The sequence below is a fragment of the Cervus canadensis genome, chromosome 6 (assembly GCF_019320065.1).
Source record: "Cervus canadensis isolate Bull #8, Minnesota chromosome 6, ASM1932006v1, whole genome shotgun sequence".
NCBI lineage: Eukaryota > Metazoa > Chordata > Mammalia > Artiodactyla > Cervidae > Cervus > Cervus canadensis.
This window is the reverse complement of record NC_057391.1, coordinates 73,610,746-73,632,833: the sequence shown is the minus strand read 5'-3', so window position 1 is coordinate 73,632,833 and position 22,088 is coordinate 73,610,746. Positions and strand designations below refer to the sequence as shown.

Sequence of the window (22,088 nt, the reverse complement as noted above, 5' to 3'; positions counted from 1 at the left end):
TAAAAAGATCTACTGAAATAATTTTCTTGATATCCTAAAGCAGTCCTTTGATTCACATTAATCTTACCTCTATTACTAAAAGAAAACAAAAAGGAGAAGAAGAACCAACTATCCATACCTTTTTCTCTATTCCCTGTTTATCACTCTCTTTTTAGTTTCCCCCTATTCCTTTTCCCTCTCATTTTTTGAAAAGTAAAATTTAATATGGATACTCAGCATTTTCCGCACTTCATGCACAATGATGTGGATACATACGCACATAGAACACTTCAACTCTACATACACACACATGCATGCATGTAAACACTCCCCAATTTAAATCTCCTTAGATTCTTGAAACTGAAAATTTCACAATTCTTTTCTACTTCTTGTCTGATCTTGTCATTCATTTAAATGTAAAGGAATAAGACAATAAGCTTTACATGCAGATAATTTTTATTTCAATTTTTTCTAGATGCCAAATACTAATATCAATTTAAAAGTTTACCTACACACAAGAAATGATAATCTAAAATTTAGGAGGAAAAGATAAATACATCAGAAGGATCTCTAAGTGATAGCATGTAAATCATGGAGAAACGACATTCTCAGGAAAAATGGAGCAGAGTGGAGAGTTACTTTAGTCTCACCTACAAAGAACTGTAAGACAATCAAATGTATTATCTTTAGAGACGGTACTTTAAAGTTTCAAAAAATCATTCTGGTCTTAACTAGAAAGGATAAAAGTAATAGGAGCAATTTATCCTCATGAAGCCCTGACACAATCAGGGAAAACAAATTAGAAAACAAATTTAGTATATGGAAAATTACTGATAGATCCCACATACAAGGAACAAAAAGCACATAGTATGTGAGATGAAAAGGCAACTGAAACAAAGATGATAAATGATTTAGAAAGAAAAATCTATTCCTAAATAGAAGGAAGAATGTGGAGTTGTATAAAAAAGCAGAAAGGATGGTGGTAGTGAATTTAAGTCAGTTGAGGAGTAAATTGGACTGGACTTAAATAGTAAAAGATTTTCCATTGCTAAAATATGTTTGGACAATAAGTAGGCAACACTTCTCTTGGAAATAAAATCTGATTAGGATTACAAAACAACAGATGAGCAACACCAGTGATTTAGCACAGAAGTATAAAGGAGGCAATATGGACCAAACAGCAAGTTGCAAACAGCAAGCTGCAAGGCTGAGTACATAGGCGATGCAATGTCTCAAGTCAAATAATTGGGCAGCCATGTGCAGCAAATAGGTAGAGAAGAACAGTAGTCAAGCATATCCAGTCAGCAGTCCAACTTAGTGGCACAAGGCAAGTGGAGATAGGTAACAGAAGTGTTAAACAATCCGAATCTATTTATAATATTACAGGCATAGACTGGGTAGGGCAAGATCAGGCAGACAGACAGCACAGCACTTGGAAGGCCACGGTAGAGGAGAATGGTAGGAGAGCAGATAAACAATGCTGGGCAGTCTAAAAATGCTAAAATAGCAGATGAATATGGAGTACCAGGCCATTTGCTGATGGACAAAGCACCAGTGAGTGAAGAACGCAAATCATTCAGCAGATAAGTAATGGGGGCAAAAAGTAGAGACAAAAAATCAAAGGCAGTCAAACAGGAAGACAGAACAGCAGAGAAGCGATGACAGATCATCAGAAGCAGTTGGGTAGGGTAGTGAAAGCTGTCAGCAGGGGAACAAAACACCATTCAGGAAAAGATGAGATTAAGAGTGAAGCAGTCTCCTGAATGGAGTGTCTTCCATCTAGGAAATAGTCATCAATAAGCTGCACATGAGAATCCACAAGAGAAATAGCACATAAAAGGAGAGAGCAGATGGATCTGAACTCTATTGTCCAGGGATACGAAATGACCCTAGAACAGAGATACATAACAATTCACAAGGAAATTAAACAAATGGGATAAATGGGTCCAAGCATTTTTTATGATGATAAAATAAATCAAAACACTAAAAATTATTAATCTGGAAATGGTTGGCTGGGATTGAAGTCTTCGCTTACCCCTTTCTGGAGCCCACAAAATGGGAATGTTGGGAATTTCTGCAGCAGAAAAACAGAAGAGAAAAGGGATTTCTGACTCCCAGTTTGAGGAAAGCAGGTCAAATTTAGGGCTGTACAAACTGGTTCGGGGAAATAGGAACCAGTCTGAACCTTCTCCCTTCCTCAGAATCAAGCCACTCCTGAGGTTTGGGAAAGGTTTAGGAAGCCCTCACCCCCTCAATCCCCACAACCTCCCCTTTCACACTTACCTCCAGTGCAAACAGTTTCCAGCAAGGAGGTACTTGGGAAAATTCACTCTTATCTTTACACCATGGCAAAATTTCAAGATGGCCAACTAACAGTCCTTCCCGTATAGGCCAAGTTCCTGTTCAGTGGGATCCCTTCCACCCTTTGTGAGTGAGCAGAGGGGCCAGGTTTCTAGAAACTACCTACCTCTTTGAAAGTGGATGAGAAAGGAAGCAGGGGTAGTAATAAAATAAATAGTAGTATTACTAAATACCTTAATGATCTCATCAGTTGTCATGAATTTCAATTCCATTAAGATGTTGATGACTCTAAAAAAAAATAGTATCTCTAGCCCAGACTTCTCTCAACTCCAGATGCACATATCTAACTGCCAGCTTAACATCACCATTTGGATATCTAGAGGCAGTTAGAAATTTCTATGACCAAAGTAAATCTCCTGATCTTCCTCCTCAAACCTACTCTTCCCACAGTCTTCTCCATTTCAGTAAATGGCAAGTCCATTCTTCTAACTGCCCAAGTTAAAGACCTGGTATCTACATGGTAAGCACTCAACATATTTGAATCTAACAAGTGTTAATTTCTATAGGGCAACTCCTTTTTCTTATTAAATTCTCAGAAAATTCTTCTGAAATGTTTTGGCTTAAATTCTCTGAACACTCTTACATACTTATGAGCTTTTGAATAATACAGAGATGTGTGTAGACAGTAGGTAGGAATGTTCTAAAATAGAGGTTGGCTAACCATAGCCAATGGGACAAATCTTGCTGCCACTTGTTTTTTCGCATGCCCTGCAATCTAACGGTAATCTTCAAATGTTTAGATGATTTAAAAAAAACTCAAAAGAAGAGTAATACTTCATGACATGTGAAAATTAAGAGAAAGCCAATTTTAGCATCCATAAATAAAGTTTTATTAGGGGCACAGCAGGGCCCATTTATTGATATCATCATATAGCAGCTTCTGTGACAGGCTGGCATAGTTAAGTTGTTATGACAGAGACTACAAAGCCCACAAAGCCTAAAATATTTATAAACTCTAAATATTTACTTCCTCTAAGGAATAAGTTTGCCGATCCCTCTTCTAAGGTATCTTATATTCAGAAGGCAAACAGTAACAACTGAAGTTTGAACAATGTTAAACTAGAGCATTATTTTTACTATTGCTGCTACTATTTCACAAGATACACCCATGAGGGAAGGTGCATTTATATTAGGATTGGCTTTCAGTATTATATAAAAACAGATCTCTCATTCCTCTAATTATTAATATTTAATACTGATGGTGATATTCATTCATCACCCCACAGAGCAGTCCCATCTTAAGGGACAGGATACAGTATACGTAAGCCTTGAAAAATACTAAAAAGGAAATATATGAGAAAGGGAAATAAATGGGACCCACCAATAGAACTCATATCAAAGTATGCATATCACATAATTAGCCAAACCTCTAAATATCACGTTTAACAACAGTGGGAAATTAGTATAATGTAATCTCTTTGAATCTCATCAACAGGGTTATACTAAAGTGTCCTCTTTTATAATTTAGGTCTCCTATAAATTACAGTGTTGAATCTTTGAGAGTGTGGGAAACATTATGATAAGATCGCATTTTTCTTACGGCCATGCTGCACAGCATGTGGGGTCTTAGTTCCCTGAACAAGGATCTAACCCGTGCCCCCTGCATTGGAAGTGGGGAGTCTTAACCACTGGACCACCAAGGAAGTCCCATTTTTATACAATATTCAAAACTAAGTTATTTTGTCATTGCTTCAAATTTGTAGAAAAGCATTTAAAAGCATTAAAAAAATTTTTTAAACTATTGAAAATCACCTTCTAATCAAAACTGACCTTTCTTCTCCTCTTATAAAGTTTCACCCTGAGGACTATTACATGCAAGAGTAACATATCATATGCTGCAATCAAACTTACAGGAAGGAGTGAAGCGGTGGGGGACAAACACTTAAATTACCCTAATGACATTCATCACTATAATGCTCTCTTCACAGAACATTATAATATATTGCCTCTTATTAATTGGTCCTTCCAGCACAATCAATTGCTTCTTCTGCATTGTTGCCTTTGATATTTGATGTCTGTTTCTCTCTCTCTGAGAAACTGGTAACAATTCATTCTCAAATATCATACTTCCAACAACTTTACTGCTTCTATCTTCTCAGCACCTTTTAAAGGAACTTGGATTCTTCCTGTAAATTCTCAGTTGTGTGCCTGTTATTAAGATTTTCTGAAATGGTTACTCCCTCTGTTGGATATTCGCCTGCCAGTCTTTAATAGCAGCCATGGTCTTCCCAAGTTCCAGTATGAGGAAATAATACTCGTAAAATTACCAGAATAATTGCAAAAATTTATTTAGTTATTTGAGTCCATTTTCTTCCTCCCTGCCAGTTTCCTTTTAGGCATGGCAATAACACGAAGTCACAGATATTCTGCTCTCCTGCTGCTACTGGTGCTAAGTCGCTTCAGTCGTGTCCAACTTTGTGCAACCCCATAGACGGCAGTCCACCAGGCTCCACCGTCCCTGGGATTCTCCAGGGAAGAACATTGGAGTGGGTTGCCATTTCCATCTCCAATGAGTGAAAGTGAAAAGTCAAAGTGAAGTCGCTTAGTCATGCCCGACTCGTAGAGACCCCATGGACTGCAGCCTACCAGGCTCCTCCGTCCATGGGATTTTCCAGACAAGAGTACCGGAGTGGGCTGCCATGGCCTTCTCCATATTCTGCTCTAATTCAGTGATATAATTCTAAGAAGCTCAGAAGACTTGACAGATACAAGTCATCATATTACATTTTGTCTGAAAAGCGACATTAAGTCTGTTTCATGGATGAAGATTTAATAAAGGAAGATGAATTCACATTCTTGATTTCAGACAATAAGAAAGGAAATTTCTGAAATCCTCATTCCTGAAACTATTTCTCTAGATAAACACACTTTTAGTATTTTATATTAATATTTGCTAAATATTTAATGATGTTTTCTTGTCAATGTCTTAGTATATATTTTATAGAACTATCCTGGTATGCTGGCCTCTGTTCATTTTATGGGAGTAGATTGTAAAATGGTGAGTTGGAACACTGATTTCAAGGTTTTATCTGATGAATTCAAGGTAAAAATAAACATTTAGCATGTCATCTCTGCTGCTTTTTCCTTTCCCACAACTATTCTATGTATACCTTAGGCCCTATCTTGCTCGATTTTTTCCCCAGAGAGAAATTCTTTCAATACTTACTCAAACATTATCTTCTAACTTTGTAAGCTAAAGTTCTTTTGATTTAGATTATTGATAATAATAGGAAATATCTGTGTAGTAAACAAACGTTGCTTTTGGTGTTTTACTTACATTAACCCACATAATATAACTACCCTATGAGGTAGGTACTCTTATTTTCTCCATTTTGCACATAAGAAAACTGAGTAAAGCAAGTTGTGAAAGGTTACACGCTAGTAAGAGGTGAATCCAGGATTCAAATTCAAGTAGTCTGAGCTATTAACCACTATGTTATGCTGCCTCACAAACAGTTATATGAGCAACGCTACTTTTCTAGTGAAAGCTTTAATTAGACATAGAATTTACCATAAAAAGTATATTTGTACTCGTATGCTTACTGATATGATTAATCTCTTTCCCCCATCAGGACCCCCTAAAAGCTGAGAACACATTCTGATGCAGAGTAAGCATGCAATTAAGAAATGTACTTATGGGAAAAATGAAGACAGGATTTCATTTATGGGTTCTTCACATATGAAATGTTTCCTTTTGCCTTATGCTTGAAATTCCTAAATCCTCACCTCAAAAAGCAATGTTCACTTCACTCTGCAGTGTTGCTATGTGGAATAGGGGACTAACAACATGATTTTTAAATGCAACGTCACCTATTGCTCTAATCATCTAAATTGTCTAATGTTATACATACCAGTTACTTTTAAACTGGGATAATTATACTAAGGAGCTTTTCCTTTTAATATATAAATAAAACAGAGGGTAAATGTCTTGGGTAAGAGGGCATATTTGGACTTTCAAGTAATTAGAATTACACAAACAAGGGACTCTCACATGAAAGAATATGCAATTGAGGTGTTCACACAAGGGCTGGGAATGATAAAAGGGTCATGTTACGACTTTTAACACAATGGCTTTTGAATTCTCCTCAAACTTTGAGATACTGTGATTTCTCTATTATTATATAGTACTTTTATATAAAACATTAGGCCAACTCAAGGATAAGGCACAGCACTGGCAAAAATCTGTGATAAAAAAAATTTCTCGATGTCTTAATTATCAGATACATGCTATGTGCTAAGTTGTTCAGTCGTATCCAACTCTTTGTGGCCTGCTGGACCGTAGCTTGCCAAGCTCCTCTGTCCATGGATTTTCCAAGCAAGAATACTAGAGTGGGTTACCACTTCCTTCTCCAGGGGATCTTCTGGACCCTGGGATTCAACCTGAGTCTCTTAGGTCTCCTGCATTGGCAGGAGGGTTCTTTACCACTGGCACCACCTGGGAAACCCTGGATTGTATTGACTGAAAAGGTTTCTGAACGACAAAACTGGAACTTGGTGCTTCACAGAAGTTTAAATTTTACACACAAATAATGGTACTAGGTTTGTAGCTTACATCAGGACTTCAAAAAACAAAACAAAAACCAGGGCATAGAAACAATCTTCAAAAATACTGATGTTAGTCTTATTGGGGAATGTACATTTGAGTAAGTGCCAGTTTTCAAAAGGATCTACTTTTAGAAAGCCTCGATGACATGATTTTATGGCATGTATTTGTTGATAGTTGTCCTATGAATTTTGGCTTCTAAGGAATCTCTGTTGCTGTTTTTCTTTTCTTTTTTTTTTTTTTCTGTTGCTGTTTTTCATCTCCAGAGATAGTACGAATTTAGCTGTTCTAAGAAAGAGATTAAAATAACATAGTTCCAGTTTATCTATCCTTCTTTGTAAAGTGAATCCTCTGCTCTAGCCAGGAAGATTTTCTTAATTTTATCTTTCTCATAGCTTGATCATAAATTTCCCTTTCTTTCTTACTCCCATTGGTAATGTCTTCTCTCTGAATCTAAGTTATATTTCTCTCCTTCAATTTTAGCTTAAATTCTACTTGTACAAAAATTTCACTGACTGCTCACTTCTCTCTTAATCTTTCCCTTCAAAGAATTTTTTTGGTCTAAATTGGCTGAACATTTCTGGTACTAAGTTTATATCACTTTGATTTGTCAGGTGACTATTTTAGGAATACAAGTATTTTAGCGTTTATTCAATAAAGCCCAAGATGCTTGGTAAATACTTGTTAAATTGAACAAAGACTCTAAATGGTTTTTTTTAGCAAACTGGTAGGTCATAAATGTGCCCAAGCTCCAAGACATATGCTACTCAAAATTTGATAATGCACAATAAATATAGACTCCAGATAAAAAGGACTATTACTAACAACTATCCTGAATGCTACGTATTTGGGCCAATTCAAGCCATATTCCAAAAATTTTAAACTCACAGAGGAACAAAATAAATAGATTCAGACAGGATATCAGGAGAGGTACTTAATGCAATCACTCATAATCCACATATAATATAAACTATAGACATTCTTATTCTCATTCATTTGCCCATGCCCTAAACTAGTAGTGGGAAAATGTTGACTAACATTCTTAATTTTTAGACATATCCATCAGGTATGTTAATAGCTAACAACAGGTATCAGAGTACAATGATTAGCAGCAGAAATACTTGGGATTATCATATTAAATTAGAGGCAACAGGTAATATTATTAATTAAATGTGGAAGAAAAAGGTAAAGGAAAAAAAGGACATTTAATGAGGATCTATAAAGATGCCAGGCTTTACACGAGATCCTTTTACATGCATTATTGTCACTTACTAGTTTGGATAACCCTGGGCAAGTCAATTGATTGCTTTGTCCCAGTTTCTCCATATTTAAAATATATATAACATTAGTTAGTACCTGCCTCATATGGTTGTTTTGAAGACTAAATGAATTAAAATTAAATGAGTTTAAAATAGGTCCTGACACATAGTAAGTGCTATATATATTTACTAATTATTATCATTGACTATTTTTACTATCTCAATTATTAGAAGAAACAACCTGGAGAGGTATGTATTAGCTAACTGAGTGGATGAGTAAACTGAAGTTTGAACAGTTTAATTTGCTTTAATTTCATAATTAGTTAGTGGTAGAAGTAAGATTCAAATTCATGTCTGTCTGACTCTACAGTGTTAGTATTATATATCATATGAGAAAGGGACATTACATCCCAACATATTTAGACAAAGGTAAGACATGAAAATATAATTCCCACGTCCAGAACTATTTCAAAAAATAAGAAAAAGAGATCCTTCAAAAACCGTAAAATATAACCTTATTTGACCATAAAGGGACAGTATATTTTATTGAATCTGGTTTTTAAGTTTTCCATATAAGTTTCTAGTATTCTGCTTTCTTACCAATTTCATATTGTTTAGTTATCCTATTTATACGGAAAAATTTTAATCTCAAAATTTTATTACAATATGGTTACTCTTAGTTTTACCATGTATGATAGGTACTTTACTTAGTCATAACAATTTTAGAATTACAAAATAAATATTCACACAGTTTTACAGTATCAGTATATGATATTTTAGGGAAATAATCTCTTCTAGAGAATATTGATATGCCTTTGAAAGCAACTATATAATTTAAATGACCTGCAATAGTGATCAAATTTTCTTTTAAAAACAGAAATTATTGGACATGATGTTTTGCTATGCTTCTGCTATAATGTAAAAGAGTTCTTCTGATCTTTAAAATTTCAGTATTAACTATAAGGAGGTACTTTTAACTGTAAATTTGCACTGTAGCAAATTAAGAATAATTAACTCAGTAACTCAGGTCAATTACGTCTCTTTCCTTTTATTTACACAGTATTCTTATTTTTTAAGCATTACAATGTAAGAAATGATTAATGACCACATACTATGATAGCTGTCATAGTATACTCACACCTAAAGTTATAAAATATATAAATATTTGTAGAAAGGCTTAGATAGCAATCTGTTCCAAATAAACATAAACATTTCAAGCTATAAACAAAATATGTGTTGTGAAGTTCATAATCTTTTCCTAGAAATTCATCCTTTGTACCAGATTATTTTATCACTGTCAGAGTTAGTCATTTTGTCAGATGCCTCTTCACTTCCAAAATGAACCACAAAAACCCTTTTAAATGAATATCTTTTACATCAAATTTATAATTCCCTGACATTTTGTAATTCTTCCTTTTGTCTGATTACTTCATAATGACAAATTTGATCAGGACACTTTTTAGGAGGTACTACTAAGAAAAATTAATAGTGAAACAATGTTTAACAAATCCAATAATTTGATCAATTTTGAAACTTCAAAATTTTATATATTATTTATATGAGGGATCTTTGATTTTTATTATTCTCTATTGTCTACTGAGACAATGGGGCAATACACTTTACTGTAGAAGAAAAGTGTTCTTTCCTTGCTCCTTCCAAGATTAAACATTTAAGAAATAAAACTCAACATCATTTCAAATTACTAAAGAACAAATGGTAAAAATAAATTTTAAAAGTCTGCTAAAAACATGAATAAAGATGACTGTTTTTCATCTAACAGACCAGAGGTGGGAAACTTTTTCTGCAAAGGATCAGACAGCAAATATTTTAGGCTTTGCAGGCCTAATTGATTTTCATTCAACTATTCTATTCTGCTATTGTAGCCATAGGCAATAGGTCAATGAAGGAGTGTGGCTATGTTCCAATAAAATTTCACTTATGGACACTGAAATCCATATTTCAAATGGCTCTCATATGTCACAAAATATCATTTTCCTTTTGATTTCTTTCAGTCACTGAATGACTGAAAGAAATCAAAATATGCTCTTAGTTCACAAGTCATACAAAAAAAATACAACAGGCTGAATTTGGCCTACAGGCCATAGTTTGCTGACCCATGGATAGACTGAGTTGAGAATAGGGATCATGTCTTACTCATTTTTTAACTCCAGCACCCAGCATGGCATCAGACACATATTAAGGATTAAAAATAAAAAATCTGATAAATGAATAAATAAATGAGATTTAAGATGCATGCTAGGATTTTATTTAACTCTTTAATTCATAATCATAATAATACATTACTATATAACCCTTTACTTTGGTGTAGCTTAGCACTATGAAAGTGCTAAAACTTAATTTTACCTAACAAATGTTAAATAGTGTAATATTTTCTAATTTACCAAAACATAATATCAAACATTTCTTTGTAATCATATAGATGTTCTTTTTAAAATAAATGTTGCTTAATCTTTTATTGTCTTCTAGACTTTAATTCTAAAAGACCTTCACTTTACCTCACTTATACATCCTTAATTATACTTTTACTTTTTAAGAATAATGAAAGATTCTTCATGTAATAATGCCTATATTGGATATATAAACTTTTAAGTGATAGTGGAACATGAAGATATAATACTTTGTATACCAATGAGTTCTTATGTTCTATATAACTATAAAATTTATTACTGGCATTTCACCAATGTCAACAGATTATCCAACCTTTATCAGTTCACAGAAAACACAATCTATTACTAAAAAATAAGCTTTTTACATCAAATAAAACTCTAAAAAGTTGTACAGTAGGGTTTATTATGCTACTATATGTAAGCTTTGATAATATCTCATGTTTAGAGCAAGGGAGGGGACCAGCAGGCATGTGACCGTCAGATGAACCACATTCTAAGATATGGTGCCAAAAAGCAGAAACAAATTCATAATTTAGAAAAGTCAATTCTGATTGCCTTATTCCTATAAAATATATAAATAAGATACACTTTACTGAAGTTGCTATTCCATTTTTCTGTTAATAGATCTGGATAAGTCTATTAAACTTTTCATTTTCTCTAACGTTCATATCTAGTGACAATAACTTTAGATTGCTTTATTTTAATCATTCAATTTAGTATTTTTCACCTTCCCTTTTTTTTAAACAACCCACAAACAATTTGTACTTTTTGTCTGTAGATCAAACTAATTATTGACCATTACTGACAAAGGAAGAAATTTTATATTATTTTACCCTCATCACTAATATTTGTGTTTTCCGTTAATAACTTCTGATTCTATTTTAAAAGATTTGCAAACAGTTGTATATAGGCACATATGGTTTATCAATATATTAACCTTTTTAGGCACAATTACCTAAGACAAATAAGATAAAGACAAGTAACTATCTTGTTATAGGCACAAAATTATATTTCAGGATTACTAGCTGACATTCCAGTGCTATGTTTTAGATATTATAAGAATTGCAACTATTTAAAGATTAGAAGAAATTAGTAGAATTATTTTTGAGTGGTCAGATGGCTTTTACACTTATTTTTCAAAGGCTTAACAGTGCTATGGACTTTTGCTGTACATAACCATACTTTTTGGGTATGTGTATATGTGTGTGTGTGTATATATTTCTGTGTGTGTGTGTATAAAAATATGAAATAAAGTAAATCCATTAAAGATCAAGATATTTACAATCCATTAAAGATCAAGATATTTACAATCAGGTAAGTCACTTGCTTTCAAAAACAGATATTAGGGAAGACATAACTACATGTATTTTAAACTCATTAAAAACAACCCTAATACAAATTTTAGCCAGCAACTACTATAGGCATATACAAATATAAGAGCATCTCTAGGGTTTTCTGAAAAACTTCAATGAATAATAAAGGACCTCTCAATTTCTGATATGATGCCATATACAAGGTAATGGAAAGACACAGACTTTTGTCAACAGCAAAAAAACAAACAAACAAACATTGGGGGCTAAATCGATGCCAGAATGATAGAATTTCAAGACCTCTGGTTTATATGGAGATAGAAAAGATAAAATATGAAGCTTACTACATCAAAATATTTAAAAATTTAACAAGATCACAAAGACTACATGGATAATACTTCAGTATTTGACTGTTTTTGTCCATTTGATATATATAAAAAAATACCACAAATTTGTCCACTTTGGTAGTTATGTAATAACTAATAAAAAATTACCTTTTATTAACTAAAAGATAAAAATATTTTTTCGTATTCTTAGCAAAAATAGTTCTCATTGAATCCTCACAGCTACCCTGGTAGATAGGCACTTTCATTTCCCTCACTTTACTGGAAACTGAGGCACAGAATGGTTTAATGATTAGTCTATGCTCACCGCGTCATAAGTAGCAGAGCCAGAATTTAAAAGTGTGAATTTGCAACCTAGTGTTCTGGAATAAACTTGAAACTCTAGGGAATACAAAATACTTTGTGATGCAAATTATTTTCTCACAATTAAAAATAATATTGTTAACTGGTTATGAATGAATTCTATGGTAATTTTTTTTTACTTTTATGATGTAAAAATAATATTATGAAAATATCAAACCATTACATAAACAATAGGGATATATAAAAACAAAGTCATTTACTTAAAATACTTAACACAACACTCAAACTTCAAAAATTAAGGTCTTCACATACGTAGGTGATTTTCTCACAAACAAAACATAAACATACCTCTAGAGGAGATGGCTTACCTCGAATTTTATCTTTTTAAGTTAGCCTCACAGTTTAAAAGAAATGAAAAAATTGGCCAAAGGATCATTTCCCCTAAGGACTCAAGAGCTATGTAAGAATGACTTCTTTTTCTTTCTTTCCTATTTTTTTAAGAAAATAATTTATTTATTTTAGCTGGAGGCTAATTACTTTATAATATTGTAGTGATTTTTGCCACACATTGACATGAATCAGTCATGGGTGTACATGTGCCCCCATCCTGAAACCCCCTCCCACCTTCTTTTTTAAGTACTGGAAGCTAACAATCTTCCAATACGACTCTATTCTGATTGCTTTAAAAACAAAACCATTATATTTATAAGCCTATTTCCAAAATTTCTGTGATTTTTACATAGAAAAACAGAAATTGCTTTAAAATCTGTTAAAACAATTTACATTTTCACATACTAGAGCAGTGGTACCCAAAGTCTGGAAGCATGGTTATCGGTCAGCAACATGTGCATTACCCGGGGCCGTACCAGAAACACAAAGTCTTGGGACCCGCTGCAGATTTACTGAATCAGAAACACTGTGGGCAAGACGCAGCAACGTTTTACCTTTGGTGGGGGTACAGGTTAAAGTTTGAAAACTCCTATATTAGAGTAAGTGGGACAATAATTATTTAATAGGTACAGAGCAAAAATATCTTGCTGTGAATAAGACAGTAGACACAATGGGATACTGACTTGAAAATTTAAAAAAAAAAAAGAAAACAAAACAGCTAACAGTAAGTTGAAATTCAGCCAAGAAACACTTTTTGGAAAGTGAGCAAAACAATGTCTAAGTATGAATATAAGTCTGCACATGACTCTAAAGTTACAGCTGAAGTTTATGGCTGCTTTAAAAACAAACAAAGACTTTTCCCCTTCTATCACTGAGCGCTGTCTATTCTTCATTCTTTCCCTAACTTTTTTTTCCCATGCAAGGTTGAAGGTGATTCTTAAGACATAGACTAGATACTAATTTTGCTTCTTGGCTTATTAAATTCTGCATTTAAATTCACATTTAAAATTATGGAATATATAACTTTCTCATCAAATACTATAAAACTGGTATAAAAATGCTATTACAGTCATTCTACTTGAGACCAAAACAAGGGTATCTAAAGAAAAAAGGAATCAGATATATTTTGAATTACATTAACACAGCACATCAGATCATATGCCATGCTGAGTCAGAGTTCTGCTATCACTTCCTTTAGCAATATATGCCTGAAATTCAGCCGATACCACAGACCACATACCACAAATGCAAGATTACCTTCTGGACCAGTTCAATCTTCCTCATTTTAGATAATATCTAGTTTAAGTCAAAAGAAAAGAAGTCAAGAAACTTTTTTTAAAAAATGTAAATATTCAACCACTGCAAAATGTTCACATTCTTAGAACCACAGGTGTCATTTCTGTCTAGCAAAATTACAAAAGCCATACAAAAATAATTAAAAGGATTAAAAGTAACATGAATAGTCTACTTCTTGAATATCAGAAAAGTATACACTATCTCACCTCTGGAGTGACATCTCGTGGTGCAAACCCTGTTCCTCCAGTTGTTAATATCAAATTAAGTTCCTTTTCATCACACCAATCTATCAGGGTTTCCTGAAAGAAAATAATAATATTGTCACATGTAGAAGGATTTGCTTGCCTACTCAAAACATCCACATACTGGAATACTTTGTATTCAGTGAGGAAACAGATTCAACACTCATGAGAAAAATCTGAAGCACAATTCATGGAACAGTCCCACTATTAATCAAAAGACACTGCAGTTTGGGGTATTTATTTTACTGATCATAGAAAATGAATATGCAATCATGAAATTCTTGAAAGTAAATGAAACACAGTAAACAGCGTAAATATTTTATAATTAAGGCTCATTATGTCTTTAAATAGGATGTCTAAAGATATTTTCAGCCATTCAAAATATATTCGGTTTTAAAAAATTGAGCACTGTGTGTTAATTAAATGATCTCACTATTTAATAAGTATAGCAATCCTGTCAGGTAAATATTCATACTTCAATTTTACATTTAAGGAAACAGACTCATTCTTTTTTTTTTTTTCATTAATGGACTCAGAGAGATCAAGAAGTGTACTTGCTCATGGGCTCACAAACTAGAAGGGGAAATATTTAGAATTTAAACTTAGATCTGTTGGGCCATCAAGACATGTTCCTCTATATTCTGCCTGTGATTGACTCAATATTTTTTTTTCTTTTGGCTAGTTTCAAGTTGTTTAGGAAAGTTTTACATTTTTCAGAATTTATTTTACATAGTTGCCCTAAAGGAAAGGTGTAGGAATAAATGATTGCTTAAAGTTACTTTTTCCCCCACACCAACACTATGACACTTAGTTCAGATTAGAGTTACACACCACAAAGTTTTGCAGTTGGTAGAGACCTTGGTAGACTTGCCTCTTCAATGTACAGGTAAGACAACTGAAGGGCAATGTAGTTAAATAATTTACTCAAAGTTACCCAGTTAATTTTGTAAAGAATAGGACAAGGATCTCTGCTATAGAGGATCTCTCTTTCTATTGCTAGTTCTATTCATCCGTCCTACATTTTAACTATGAACTGCTCATTTAAATTGTAATTAAATACTTGCTTTGGTATTTTACTGTTTCATTTCCTTTATACAATCCAGGTCCAAAATTTAATAATACAATTATATCACTTATGTGTTGATAATCAGATGTGAAACACCAGTAACAGGCTGGTAAAGTGCTAGTCGCTCAGTCGTGTCCGACTCTGTGACCCCATGGACTGTGGCCCTCAGGCTTCTCTGTCCATGGAATTCTCCAGGCACGAAAACTGGAGTGGGTAGCCATTCTCTTCTCCAGGGAATCTTCCTGACTCAGGGATCAAAGCCGAGTTTCCTGCACTGCAGGCAGATTCTTTACTGTCTGAGCCACCAGGGAAGCCTTAACAGGCTGATATACATATACATGTGTGTATACAAGTAAATAAGTAAGGCTGGTACTTATATGTAAAATACAATGTTCTCAGTTCTCAAATTCATTGGTAACACAAAATGCAGGATAATTATTCAGAAGGACAATTCAAGATTTTTAAATGATTTTTTTCCTATTCTCACTCACACCCCTGATAGAGTTATAATTTTGTTCTGAAGAAAGCTCACACACAAATTATCAATGGTTATTGAAATAAAGGTGATTATGTGGTACTTTCATAAATCAAAGTGTTTATTTGAGAATTAGAAAAGCAAAAATACCCATCATTCCAGTGTACAACCAAAACTGAGAACCAGTTAAGAATATGTTCAAAGTATTTGAAAAGTAATATTTTGTTGCCCAAAGTAGCTGTGTGATGTACAACAGTTTCAACTAAGCAAACATTTTATTAGGACTTTGGACTTTTTAAGAGAAACTAGCAATCTTATCATTCATGCAACTGGTCTCCAAGACAGAAGGGTTCCTTGTCAATCATTAATAGAGAATACAAATATTCCAGGCATCTAGTAGTGATTTATTTATTTAACATATCAATTCATTTATTTAACAAAATAATATTTCATGGCATACTTTTATTCAGGCACTTCATTAGATAACAGGTTTGCAAGATGAATAAGCTATAATACCTGGCCTAAAGGGTTTTAGTTAGAGTTGCTCTGAGTCTGCAGTTGTGAAGAATTTTGCTACTAAAAGTATCACCTGTTTCACTGAGAGCTTGCTAGAAACATAGAATCTCAGGTCCCATCCAAAACCTCCTGATTCAAGATTTGCATTTTTATTTTTATTTATTTATTTATTTATTTAAGATTTGCATTTTTAGAAAAACTCCTCAAAAATGCTACTTGCACATTAAACTGGACTAAACCGTGCTTTCTAACCATGTACTACGCAGAAGATCGTAAATCTTTTCTTCTATCATGTTAGATCACCTGAAAGTGATTTATCTCGTCACATTTTTCTCTGCACCTAAAAGATACCTTTCATTTTGAAATATACTTTAATATTTGGCCACTACCAGGCAGAAGTCATTGAGGATTTCTACATTAACCATCATTATGAAAAATTTCTCTGCAGCTGCTGCAAAATTGAAGCTGAAGGCATTTTCTATTTTTAATGATTATTTTCTATTACGGAAAAGGTGTTTTTTTTAAAAACTTACTGCCTTAAACTTACAGGTTACCATAGTAGAATTGAGTTGCATCAAAGAATTTCTGCCTCTCCATACCTAACAAAAACGAACCAAAAGAGTAAAAACTAGAGGAAAAAACTTCCACCAGCAGTGATCATATGGGAAAAAACATATAGCTTTATGTCATAAATCTCAAAAGTTGTGATTAATGATAGAAATAAAATGTGTTTGAGACAGGCTGAGACTCCCAATTCTGTTCGTGTTCCCAAAAGTCATAATGGCGATCAAAATAATAAAAATTCTCACTAGTAACTTCAAATCAAGAGAGATGTATATTGAAAGAAATGATTTTTTTCATCTTAAAAGCAGCTGCTGAGAGAAACAAATGAAACGAGCCGTGAAATCTCTGTGACCAGTTTGAATGTTCCAGGAACAAACGCACACTAAATCAGGGAACTAATCTGAATCTGAGTAATCTATTGTTCAGTCACTAACTGCTGTCCAACTTTTTGTGACTCCATGAACCATAGCATGCAGGCTCCTCTGTTCTCCACTCTCTCCTGCAATTTGCTCAAATTCATGTCCACTGAGTCAGTAATACCATCTAACCATCTCATCCTCTGCCACCCTGTTTTCCTTTTGCCTCCAATCTTTCCTAACATGGGCTTCCCTAGTGGCTCACTGGTAAAGAATATGCCTGCGATGCAGGAGATCTGGGTTCAATCCCTGGGGTGGGAAGATTTCCTGGAGAAGGGAAAGGATACCCACTCCAGTATTCTGGCCTGGAGAATTCCATAGTCCATGGGTCGCAAAGAGTCGGACACAACTGAGCAACTTTCACTTTCACTTTCCAATCTTTCCCAACATCAGGGTCATTTCCAATGGCCAGCTCATCGCATCAGACGGCCAAGTATTGCAGTGTTGGCTTCAGCATCAGTCCTTCCAAAGAATATTCAGGGTTGATTTCCTTAAGGACTGTCTGGTTTGATCTCCTTGTAGTCCACAGGACTCTCAAGAGTCTTCTCCAGCACCACAGTTCAAAAGCATCAATTCTTTGGCAGTCAACCTTCATTATGGACCAACTCACTCCATACATGATCACTGGAAAAACCACAGCTTTGTCTATACAGCTTTGTCGAAAAAGTGATGTCTCTGCTTTATAATACACTCTCTAGGTTTGTCATATCTTTTCTTCCAAGGAGCAAGCATCTTTTAATTTCACGGCTGCAGTCACTGTCCACTGTACACAGTGATTTTGGAGCATCTGTCACTGCTTCCACTTTTTCCTCTTCTATTTGCCATGAAGTGATGGGACCAGATGCCATGATCTTAGTTTTTTGAATGCTGAGCTTCAAGCCAGCTTGTTTGCTCTCCTCTTTCACCCTCATCAAGAGACTCTTTAGTTTCTCTTCACATTCGGCCATTAGAGTGATATTATCTGCATATTTGAGTTTGTTGATATTTCTCCCAGCAATCTTGATTCCACCTTGTGATTCATTCAGCCTGGCATTTCACATGATATACTCTGCATATAAGTTAAAGAGCAAGGTGACAATATAAATCTTTGTTGCACTCCTTTCCCAATTTTAAACCAGTCCATTTTTTCATGTCTGGTTCTAACTGTTTCTTCTTGACCCACATGCAGGTTTCTCAGGAGACAGGTAGGGTTGTCTGGTACTCTCTCTTTAAGAATTTTCCACAGTGATCCACACAGTCAAAGCCTTTGGTGTTTCATATCCCTTCTTGGATCACAGCTTTGTTGTGGCAAATGGGCTTGCGTAACTCAATGAAGCTATGGGCCATGCCATGCAGGGCCACCCAAGACAGATGGGTAATAATGAAGAGTTCTGACAAAACATGGTCCAGTGGAGAAGGAAATAGCAACCCACTCCAGTATCCTTGCCTGGAAAACCCCATGGATGATATGAAACCTAAAGATATCCTCACATAATAGTAAGTTAAACCCTTATTTAGGTACAAAAACTCTATTACTGGACATTTAATAAAATCTCACAGAGAAAAAAAGGCAATTCCAACAAAGATGGTATCTAGTCTCTGGTTCCTCACTTCCTCTATTTTCTTTGTGCAAGTCTGTCCAGATTTGATATAGTCTCTAGGTTTGTCATAGCAATGGTTTATGAAATAAGCTCATGTTGAAGACTGTTGTTCAAGAAGGTTTTCTTCTTCTTCTTCTTTTTGATAACCATATAATAAACAGAAATTTGAAGGCATGTAGAGGGTAGTTAAAAGGAAATATAACAGTGCCGACATCCTTACCTTTCAACTTTGTCTAAGGTTTAAAAGTTAAAACTATGACTGTAAGCTATTAATGATTTTCTTGTTTATTTTTTAACTTTAGAGATCTGTTTAGCAAATAATATCTCTAGTAATATGTCTTTTCTATACACTTTCTTTTGCCTCTGTTTAAATCAAATAAAATGCTATTTTGTATTAGCTTTAGAGAATTATTGTAAGTTCATATAGCTATACATGTAAATCCATGGCTGATTCATGTCAATGTATGACAAAAACCACTACAATATTGAAATTAGCCTCCAACTAATAAAAATAAATGAAAAAAAAATTCATATAGCTATATCTTTTACTCAATTAAGTATTCATCCATCCATTCTTCTATCTATAACACAGGCATAGAAAGATTTCAGGATTTTTTATAATTAATCTTAATAATGGTTATTTCTGGGTAATCAGAATTTTGAAGTGCATTTTATTTTTTACTCCCATTTACATTTTTTGCATTTTTGGAATTCTTCATAATTTGCATGTATTTTTAAAAATTAAAGAGATTTTTAAAATTGAATTTTCTGTGTGTATCAGTAACTATCATAGAGTTGTAGGTCAATTTTAAAGAAGAAGAGATCAGATTTGTGGTTAACAGAGGCAGGAGGTGGTTAGAAGGGGAACTGGATGAAAGTGGTCAAAAGATACAAGTTTCCAGGCATAAAATAAATACTAGGGATAAAATGTACAACATAACTATAACAAACACTGCTATACATTATATATGAAAGCTGTAAATCATAAGATTTCCAATTTTTTTTCTATTTCTTTAATGTATCTATTCACTAAACTTATTGTGGTAATAATTTCATGATAAATATATAAGTCATATTATTATGCTGTACACTTTAAATTTATACAGTGCTGTATGCCAATTATATCTCAATAAAATTGGGAGAAAAATGAACTCTTCTGGTTTTAGTTCTCCATTCTGATAGCTGGTACCTTAATGTCTCATTTTCCCCTAATTTTTAACCATTTCAGGGCTTCCCTGGTAGCTCAGATGGTAACAATACAAAAAATGTAATGCTAATCATTACATTTAAACATTCCAATGTAATTCAGAAGACCAGGGTTGGATCCCCGGATTGGGAAGATCCCTTGGAGTAGGAAATGGCCCTCCACTCCAGTATTCCTGCCTGGGAAATTCCATGGACAGAGGAGCCTGGTGGGCTACTGTTCATGTGGTCACAGAGTCAGACAAGACTGAGCACCTAACACTTTCACTTTTAGCCAGCTCAGAAACAAATTTTATACTCAACAAAAATTCATATGCTATTGTGAAAGATTAAATATGACCATATATTCTTTATAGGTCCTCCTATCTATTTCTCCAAGGTTTGCATCTCGGTTGGACTTGTGACTTTGGTCAACAGAATGGTGCAGAAGTCATGATGTGTGAGTTCTGAAGCCCGATGTCTAAAAGGACTTCACAGTTTCTGCCTTCACTCTTTGGTAAATTTCTATTACCATGACTGGAAGTCCAGACTAAATAATGGAAAGGTCAGAGATATTATGGAGAGAAAGGCCTAGCAGAACAGAGAGCAGCAAGGACCTAGAAACCTAAGTGAGACCATCTTAGATTCTCTAGCCACAGCTGAGCTGATTAATTATTTCAGCCATATGAGTGATTCCAGGTAAGAGAAGATGATACACTACCTGAGCCAGGCAAATCCACAGATTCATTAGAATTAATAAGTCACTGTTGTCCTAAGTCACAAGATTTTGTGGTGGTTTTGAATGTAACAATAAAGTTACTACTTTCATAATTAGCATCTTTGCATCCTTCTTTTTCTCTGGCTATTTCCAATTTATATCTTTTTAATCATATGTTTATACACCCTTTATAATAAACTTCCACATAGCTTTGAAAGTGGACTTGATGTAAGTTACATATAAAAAATTGGCATAAAGTCTCAAGAAAGTGACTCTATTGTTTAATCATTCACTTTGAGAAACAATACAATGCCTAGTATAGGTCAGGAAAATGTAGGTATGGGGCAAAAAGGCGGCATAATAGATGTCCTTGATATTAAAGAGCTCAGAAGTATGAGCTAATTAATATAATGTAGTACATCAATTTATCATGGTTAGTGCTATGAAAGAGGGATGCGCATGTTAAGAAAACTTTTTCACAGTATATTTTTAAATATATAACATTTTCTTCACAACTAGGATGAAAATATCACTCCACAAAAATTTTTGAAATATTTTCTTCTTGCCCAAGAGCAAAAATCCCAGTAAAGAGAAAAATGGGACAGTAATAGAGAGAAGAGGAAACAAATTTGACAAGTCACCATTCTCTACATCCACCTGAAGTCGCGTACTTAACTAGATCTAAATCTAAGATAATAGATTTTCTTCTTTTCTCTACATTTATCAATGGAAACATGAATCACTGAATTAAGCAGACCTCACCAATATAAAACATTTGAGAAATGTCATATTTTTCTTCAGTTTATTAAATTCCTATGAAATAACCAACTAAAAAATTCCTATCTGTGCATAATGAGACACAGTTTTAGGGTCATCTCAGTAAAGTCTCCTCTAATTCCTCCAGGCAATCTGTTTCCCATGCGTGTTCCTACTCATTCCTTTGGCAAGCACTTTTCATAGTTTACTACAACTTCCATGTTCAAATGTCTCATCTCTGAGAGTGATCTTCAAAAGTTTGATCATGCATCTCTATCAGTAAGCAACTGCTGAATGTTATTTTCATATTACTGGATGAAAGCATTTAGCATATCACACTTAAATAGAAATTTTTAAAAACAAGATAAAGATGATACAAT

The 22,088-nt window shown here is 34.0% G+C and overlaps 1 protein-coding gene across 8 annotated transcripts in view; it reads right to left on the bottom strand.

The window, feature by feature from the left end:
• Positions 1 to 22,088, bottom strand: part of GPHN (gephyrin) — a 524,662-nt gene that overhangs the window by 287,544 nt on the left and 215,030 nt on the right. For all 8 annotated transcript variants that reach the window (XM_043472320.1, XM_043472318.1, XM_043472321.1 and 5 more), the window contains exon 4: positions 14,400 to 14,492. In XM_043472320.1, the coding sequence (XP_043328255.1) occupies positions 14,400 to 14,492 (93 nt within the window). The remainder of the gene's footprint in view (positions 1 to 14,399; positions 14,493 to 22,088) is intronic.